This window comes from Bison bison, unplaced genomic scaffold, assembly GCF_000754665.1.
Source record: "Bison bison bison isolate TAMUID 2011002044 unplaced genomic scaffold, Bison_UMD1.0 scf7180017864280, whole genome shotgun sequence".
NCBI classification, from domain to species: domain Eukaryota; kingdom Metazoa; phylum Chordata; class Mammalia; order Artiodactyla; family Bovidae; genus Bison; species Bison bison.
Window position 1 is genome coordinate 7,048,841 of NW_011494852.1, and position 8,855 is coordinate 7,057,695.

The 8,855-nt window shown below is 49.6% G+C and overlaps 1 protein-coding gene and 1 non-coding gene across 2 annotated transcripts in view; both read right to left on the reverse strand.

Moving 5' to 3' along the window:
- Positions 1-2,083: 2,083 nt before the first annotated feature.
- Positions 2,084-8,855, reverse strand: part of LRFN1 (leucine rich repeat and fibronectin type III domain containing 1) — a 13,228-nt gene continuing 6,456 nt past the window's right edge. Inside the window, exon 3 of the mRNA XM_010849323.1 lies at positions 2,084-2,201. Coding sequence (XP_010847625.1) covers positions 2,084-2,201 — 118 coding nt within the window. The remainder of the gene's footprint in view (positions 2,202-8,855) is intronic.
- TRNAG-CCC lies at positions 2,643-2,715 on the reverse strand. The gene has a single exon. It is a non-coding gene; the product is annotated as a tRNA-Gly (tRNA).

The following is an 8,855-nucleotide window of genomic DNA, read 5'->3' on the forward strand; positions in this document are numbered from 1 at the left end:
AGATGACACCACCCTTATGGCAGAAAGTGAAGAGAACTAAAGAGCCTCTTGATGAAAGTGAAAGAGGAGAGTGAGAAAGTTGGCTTAAAACTCAACATTCAGAAAACTAAGACCATGGCATCCAGTCCCATCACTTCATGGCAAATAGATGGGGAAACAATAGAAACAGTGACAGACTTTATTTTGGGGGCTCCAAAATCACTGCAGCCATGAAATTAAAAGATGCTTACTCCTTGGAAGAAAAGCTAAGAGCAACCTAGGCAGCATATTAAAAAGCAGAGACATTACTTTGCCAACGAAGGTCTATCTAGTCAAAGCTATGGTTTTTCCAGTAGTCATGTATGGATGTGAGAGTTGGACTATAAAGAAAGCTGAGCTCTGAAGAATTGATGCTTTTGAACTGTGGTGTTGGAGAAGACTCTTGAGAGTCCCTTGGACTGGAAGGAGAACCAACCAGTCCATCCTAAAGGAAATCAGTCCTGAATACTCATTGGAAGGACTGATGCTGAAGCTGAAAGTCCAATACTTTGGCCACCTGATGGGAAGAACTGACTCACTGGTAAAGACCTTGATGCTGGGAAAGATGGAAGATGGGAGAAGAAGGGGATAACAGAGGATGAGATGGTTGGATGGCATCACCAACTCAATGGTCATGAGTTTGAGCAAGCTCCAGGAGTTGGTGATGGACAGGGAAGCCTGGCATGCTGCAGTCCATGGGGTCGCAAAGAGTCAGACACGACAGCAACTAAACCAAACTGATTGAATCTCTCGACTCCGGCTTTCCTGGTGGTAAAGAACCCACCTGCCAGTGCAGGAGACTTAAGAGACTCAGGTTCGATCCCTGGGTCAGGAAGATCCTCTGAAGAAGAGCATAGCAACCCACTCTAGTATTCTTGCCTGTAGAATCCCACGGACAGAGAAGCCTGGTGGGCTACAGTCCCTGGGGTCACAGAGAGTCGGAAACGGCTGAAGCAACTTGGCATGGCACAACCCCTTTCCTCTTGCCTATGGGTTAAACTCAAGCCCTCCTGCTAGACCTTCATCCTTGCTGTTAGCCTCCAACCCTCCCGCTGTGATCCGACCTTGTCCTTGCTCTGTAGGAAGACTCGCTCTTGCAGAAGGACTGGGACTGCACCTCCCACCTGTTCCCCAGGACCCGGGATCTGAAGCACCTCCAGGTGAATTGGGAGAGTCAGGCCCACCTGCCCTCACCTGGCCCCGCCCTACCCTCTAGCTCTAGCTCTGCGGGTGGCCTCTCACCTCCTTTATCTCATCTGTACTTCCTCCCCTCCTCTGGTCTTTCCTCATCTGTCCTGCGCCCCTGTCCCTCTTCAAATGCTCCCCTGACCCTGTCCCTGTTCCTCCTAGGGGTCCACTTTCCTGTCTCCCTCACCTGTCCCTCTCACCTGCCCTCTTACCTATTTCCTTCTCATTTCTCCTTTCCTCTCCCACTCTGTGCCCAACCTGTGCCCCTTGCCCTGCACCCCCATCACCATCGACTCTCAACACTGACTCCCTCTTCCCCTCACCACTGACTCCCACCTCGGTCCCTCTCCATCCCCGCCTCTTCAGACCTCTGTGACCCCTCCCATGGGTCACTTTTCATTTGTCCCTATTTCAGTTTTTCACCTGTCTCTTCCCCTGTCTCTTCCCCTGTCGTTCTGCCTCACCTGTATCCCCTTCAACAGTCTCCTTCCATGTGTCCCCTCTACTCACTCCCGTGTAAGCTGTCCCATCACCTGTCCCCATCGTGTGTCTCATATCACCTACCCTCCTCCCCTGGATTCCCTGTCTCCACTTCACTGAGCGTTCTTGCCTACCCTTCCTCACCATTCCACCTCAGCTGTTTTCTCTCACCTCTCAGGTGTGGGAGTGCCCCATACCTTAGGGGCAAGGCTGGTCCTGACCCTGAAGGGTCCTGGGGGCCGTGATTACCTCATCCCTGGACCACACCCTGGGGCAGCCCCTTCTGACGACACTCCAACCACTGCGAGCTCCAGGCCTGTGTGAGTGCTCGGGGCACCTGGGCTGGGTCTGTGGGTTCTGGGAAGATGGGACCTCATCCTCTGTCCCAAGTCCTGTCTCACACACCACCTTTTTCTGTGCTCGGGTCTGGGCTCAGCCCACAGCAGGCTGCAGGCCCCAGGGCCTCTTCCAGCACTGGCTGCCACAGCTCCAGGAGGCCCCAGAGAAGAGTGACCCTGGAAAAGGATGAATGTGTGGGCCCTGGGTAAGGTGGAGGCTGATGCCTGGGTAATGGGAAACTGGGCATCAGCGGGAAACTTCTCCTCTCTCCCACAGGAGTCTCAAGACAGCCTCAAGGCCTGCCCCATTCAACCTCTTCCACCTTCTCACTTAGGATGTGAATTGTGTCACCAGAAGAGACATGTGCATCTGAGAACCAGGACCTACTCTCAGCCCATCTGAGACCCCAGACCTTCTTTATGCATTAACCCCAGTCCTGCCTGAAGATATTTCTTCTCATCCCCTTTTTAAAAAATATGTATTTATTTGGCTGCACTGGTCTTAGCTTCAGCACATAGGATCTTCCATCTTCACTGCAGCATGCAGGGCCTTTAGTTATAGCATCCACACTCTCAGTTATGGCATTTGAACTCCTAGTTGTGGCATGTGGGATCTAGTTCCCTGACCAGGGATCGAACCTGGGCCCCCTGCATTGGGAGTGCAGAGGCTTAGCCACTAGAACACCAGGGAAGTCCCTCACCCCTTATTTATAGAGCTGCAGAAATAAACTGTAAGGAGTTGGAGCCTTCTGCAATAAGTGAATCCTTGAGTGTGTGTGTGTGTGTGTGTGTTACTGTGGGTGTGTGACTGAGTATGGATGTCTGTGTGGTGCAAGCAGAATTCATTACAGGGTGCATATACTTGTGTGTGCCTGCCTTCTGTGACTGTGTGTATATGCGTCCAAGCGAGTATCTGCCCAAACCGGAGTCTGAAGACGCATAACAGTGTATTCATGCCCACATGTGTGTAAGTGCATGTGTATTTGTGCACATGTTTATAAGTCTTTCCCTGTCTGTGTGAAATGTGTATCTCTGTTTTGCATGTGTACCTAGGACAAATAGAAATCTATATCAGGGTTCTTTATCCTATAATAGGTGTCAGAAACCCAACTCAAAAGGGTAGAACAGAAATGAATGTATTATCACACATAATAAAAAGTGAGTTGGCAGGGCAGTTCTAGGACTCATTCATTCATTCACTTAATAATGTCACTGGGAAACCAGATTCTTTCCATCTCTGTTGACCGACTCTTACTCTGGCTACCTCATGATCTCAAAATGGCAGCCATGGCTCCAGCTTTCGTACAAACAATATCCTCCAAGTTATAACAAACACCCTAAACATAATAGAGTGAAATAACAAATATCTTATTATGCTCACAGATCCTGTGGACTATGAAATCAGAGAAGGTCCAGTGTGGACCACCTGCCTCTGCAGTGGAAGGGCCATGAAATAAACTAATTTATGTAAATAATTGAAAACAATTGGCAGAGGTTAAGCCCCATACCTGCATTTATTGCTGTTATTTTTTTAATTTTAGGATTTTTTCTTCCCCAGCAGAAAGAAATTTCTTCCATTTGTTCCTTTCCTTCCTGCTTAGTTCATTCATATGAGGATGAAAGACTTGAAGCTGTGGTGGCCATTTTGTGACCATAAGGCAGCAAGCCTAGATTGTGAAACTGTTCTTCTAAGGAAGTTGGAACAAAGGAGTAGGAAAATGGGTCATGAGATAAGAAAACGTCTTGAGTCATGTTAATTAGGTTTTGTTTCTTGCAGCCTAATGTATCCTCAAAAGTCCATCTCTGTATGCCCAGCCAAAACCCAGAAAAAGTGACCAATTATTATTTGACAATAAAAATTTGAATGATGTAAGACAAGTCTGAGTTCAGACATGAGTGGTATAATTGAAATAAGATTGCAAACCTCTGCTTGGAGATGCCAAGGCTTAAAAAAGAATTTTTGAACTGGATATATTTTGGTTTTGCCTGCCCAGAATCCCTGTCTCCTGCTAAAGCTTCTCAATTTTCCTTTGGGGCATGAGCCCCCTTCCTCACTCCCTCATTGGTTGGACACATGACTCAGGTTTGCCCAATCACAGCACTCCATCTCCAGAGTACAATGACAAGTCTCGCCTTGTAACTCCCTTATGACAGCCTTTGCATAAGCTGTTCCATCTGCTTGGGACATGTCCCCCCTACTCTCCCATCACCATTATGTCTTCATCTAATTTCTACTCATTCCCTATGTCTCAATAATATCACTTCCTCCTCCAAAAATTCTTCTGAGTAGTACCCTGGGGTTTCTATTGCTTTTATATACCCAACAAGTTTCACCATCCTACTTTTCTGGTGACTATTTTGTTTCAATCCATGAAATTGCCAGTATTCTGCCATTTCTAACCTACAGGACTGGCAGTTTCATATGGTTCAACCTAATATTTTTAGCTCTCCCCTCTTTTCCCAGACCCACACATCTGAACATGTGACTGCGATCTGGCCAATCAAATTCCATTCCCAATTGCATTCCCTTGGATGGCCCAATCAATGCAAGGTTGGCATGTGACCCTAGTCAAACCAACCAGAGCCCTTCCCTGGGATTCACTTTTATTTAGGACTGGAGGAGATTCTGCCATTTTACCTCTGGGCTATGGTGCTAGAAGGATTGAGTCTGTGTCTGTAAATAGCCATTTTCCCCACTACATGCAGTGGAAGGGGACACATCTGAGCTGAGACAAGTAGAGAAGAGAAATGAATGGGAAGAGTGTCCTGATGGAGTTGAGTCTCAGTTCCAGTCTCTAAGGTCAAATTCCTTATAGTTTTGCCCTTAATTGCCTTCTTCCTAGCTCTGCTGCTGCTGCTGCTGCTGCTAAGTCCCTTCAGTCGTGTCCGATTCTGTGCGACCCCATAGACGGCAGCCCACCAGGCTCCCCCGTCCCTGGGATTCTCCAGGCAAGAACACTGGAGTGGGTTGCCATTTCCTTCTCCAATGCATGAACATGAAAAGTGAAAGGAAAATCGCTCAGTCGTATCCGACCCTTAGCGACCCCATGGACTGCAGCCTACCAGGCTTCTCCATCTATGGGATTTTCCAGGCAAGAGTACTGGAGTGGGGTGCCATTGCTTTCTCCACCCTCCTAGCTCTACGAGCCAACAAATGCACACTTTTTTTACACCTAATCAAGTTAAGCTGACTTCCTTTCACTTGTAGCCAAGACTCTGGCTAATACACTTCCCTGAACCTCTGGGCAGGGTCAGGCAACTCTTCTGTGCTCTGATAGGCTCTATGTTTCTCACATCACAGCCCTATTGCCATCTGTCTGTCTGAGCTTCAGGAGGGCAAGGACTGGAGCTGCCTGGGTCACTTTTGGATCTTCAGTGTTCAGCACAAGGCCAGGCACAGAGGAGATGCTCCAACACTCCCTTGAATGATATCATGCACTGTCTCACCTAATGTACCTATTCCTTGGGTTTAAAGCTCTTAGTTTGGGCAGGGGTGTGTGGGGGGGGGTGTCACTGCCATTGATAAATACTTCTCTGTTAAATGAAAGGCCTGATATTACAGAGGAAGGTGGGGGGCTATCATTCAAAGGGCTGACCTAGGGACCATGTGGACCCCAAATATGTCAAAGGGTGCATGCCAAGTTCTGAGGTGGCAATTCCCAATTTTGCTGTGAAGACAGGCACACCTCAGTCAAAGCTGAGTTCTTCATAGAGGTCAAGCCAAATACTGCCCCAGCTGAAACCCACAGCTGAGAATAAAATCTTGATTCTTGACCACAGCCCACAAGGCTCAGCAGAAGCTGCTCCCTGCTTGCCTCTTCCACTTGCTCTCCTCTCACTCTCCCCCTTACTCCAGTCCAGACACACTGCCTCCAACACACTAAGCACACTCCTGCCTCAGGGCCTTTGCACATGCTATTCTCTTTGCCAGGAATGCTCTTCCCTGGCTCTTTCCACAGTGGATTTTTCTCAGCTCCCATATCACCTTCCTTGACCTTCCAGTCTAAAGTAAGTCTCTCACCCAGATGTGAAGAATGGACATGCGGACACGGGGGCTTGATTGTGGGGAGGGTGAATTGGGAGACTGGGATTGACACATAAGCACAACCATGTATAAAAGAGATAGCTAGTGGGCTCTTGCCATATAGTGCAGGGAGCTCAGTTTAGTGCTCTGTGGTGACCTAGATGGGTGGGATGGGGTGGTGGGAGGTCCAAGAGGAAGAGGATGTATGTATACCTGTAGCTCATTCCCTTTGAAATGAGACTAACAGCAGAGACTAACACAATATTGTAAAGCAACTATAATAAAATAAACCTCTCAGTCATTCCATCCCATCACCCTGGTTTTTTTATTTTTCTGCTGCACCTGCAGCCTACAGGTTGATATCTTTGACAAGGGATCAAACCCTGGCCCCCTGCATTGGGAGTGGGGAAGTCTTAACCACTGGTCCATCAGGGAAGTCCCCCATCAAAATAAGAATGTTTTCATTCTCCATGTGACACTTATTCACTACCAGACACTCATAATTTACTCACTTGATTACTGTCTCCTGCCTCTAGACTATAAGCTGCATGGGGCAGGGGTCTCTTGTTTCATCTGTTTTGTTCACTGCGGTATCCCCTGCACAGAGCCAGGCACATAGCACATGCTCAGTAAAGCTTTATCAGGTGGAGCAAAGACAGTACAGTCAGACAGTTAGGTGTGCAGGATAAGAAGGCAGTAAATTCTCCAATCATGGCTCTGCCGTTTACAGACTGCATCATCTTGGGCAAGCTGCTTACCTGTCTGAACTTGTTTCCTTGTCTAGAAAAGGGGGTGCAAAGGCCTCTCACCTTCTGAGATGGCCCACACTCTGTGGCGTGTGTTTCCCTCTAAATAAATCAACTTACCTAGTCTAAAATAAATAAGAGAGTGCACACACTGCACACATCTGTTTTGGAGTATAGATGTGATCACGCTTCCTCTCTGAGTAAGTCCATTTTGTGCTCTGTGCCAGGGGCTGAGCTGCACGCTCTATTCATGCTTCAGGGAGGGTTTGTGAGCACCACGGCTGGTGTGTGGGAAGCCCCCGGTACCCAGGAGTCGTGATGACTGAGACAGACGAGTGCAGCTGGGCCACTGGGTGATGCCGGCCTGTGATTCTCTGGTGCTCTGTCCTTGCTGCCTCCCACCCTGTCTGCCCAGATCCATCCCCCTCCCTCCTGCTCCGTTTCTATTTCTGTCTTTCTCTCCTCCTCCCCAGGCCTCAGGAGGCTCCTGGCTGGCATGAAGCCTTCTTCCTTCTTCCCCAGGATCAGAAAAGTTTTCACTGCAGGACCCATCCACCACCCCCCTAAAAAAACTTCCCTCCTTCCCCAGCCACAGCCCCCACCCTTGTCTGAGAAACTGCGCCCCCACCCCAAGCCAGCCTCTGTGCCCTCAAGTAGACCCTTCTCTACCTCCTAAGATCCCTCAGGTTCCAAACAGTGTGACCCGTGAGCCCTTTCCCATGTCCCCTCTCCCACCAGGCTGGCTTTTGATACCCAGGCTCAACTAATTAAGGTCCTTGGGGGACCATTCCCCAGCCTCCAGACACAGACATCAGAGGTTACATTTTGTAGTAGAGTGGAACAGATACTGAGGTCAAACTGCCAACTGTCCTATTTCTTCACCAGGGGAGTATTGGGCAAGTGACTTCACTTCTCCCTGGTGTAGATTCCTATCTGTAAAATGGGGCCAAGTGTATCGACCTCCAACAGCTGTCGGACCTCAGAGAGATGAGCTGTGCTTAGCACAATGCCTATGTGGAAAATGAACACTCCCTAGTTGCTGGGCACTAAAGACTCAGAAGGCTGCCTGCCGTTTTAAATCCCAATTTTGTTACCTTCTGGTTATGCGACCTGGAGCAAGTCGCTTTACTTCTGGACCCCAGTTTTCTCATCTATAAAATGGGGTCATGGTACTGATGTCCTAGAGTTGTGACGATTAAACGATTCAAGTGCTTGGCAATAGTAAGCACTCATTAAACCTTAGCTATTGTTTTTGTTTTTATATATTATTCCCCACCTCGAAGTCTCTCAAAGGGTAGGAAACTGCAGATCTCCCTGGTCGCAGTCAGCCGGCCTACCTTTAGTCTCACTTAATAGTCCTAGAGCTGTAATCTAGGCCACGCCCCCCCCAACCTCCCAAGACACAGAAACACACACGGAGGTCAGCAGAGCGGCCTCAGACACAGAAAAAAAGTTTAATTCTCCTGCGGCGGAGGGTCCCGGCTCCGGTAGCGAGGGGGATTTGGTTTTGGATTTTGTTCCTGTGGGGATTCACTTGGGAGTAACAGGAAGGAGTCGGGGAGAGTCTGGTCCTTCCGGTGGGACCTGCCCGGGAGAATTGTGTACTGGGGGAGATATCTGGTGAGACAAGGAGGCTGGACGCCATACGGGAGGGCAGAGGGAGAACAGACGACGGGGCAGAGAAAAGAGAGACGAACAGGGAAGGACATAAGACAGAGATAACAGAGGGCGGGACAGAGACAAACGAGGGGAACAGAGAAAAGGGGACCCCAAGCCAGACCCGACGACGGGACCAGGGAATTGAATGGGGTTGCGGGGTGGGGGGCCTTTGGAGGCCGCCGCGGGACAGAATAGGATCTAGTCCAGCCAGATACATGAAATGGGCCCCTCGCCCCTGCCCCGGGTCCCGGGCGGGGGGAGGGGGCTCGTGTCTCAGTGCTGCAGTGTCGGGGGGGCCCTGCCCCTCCCCGCGCTTCGCTGTGTAAGGCACCGGCTCCAGCGAGGTCCGCGAGCGCGCGGGGGGAGGGGCAAGAGGGGGGCTTGGAGTCCACGGGGGAGGGG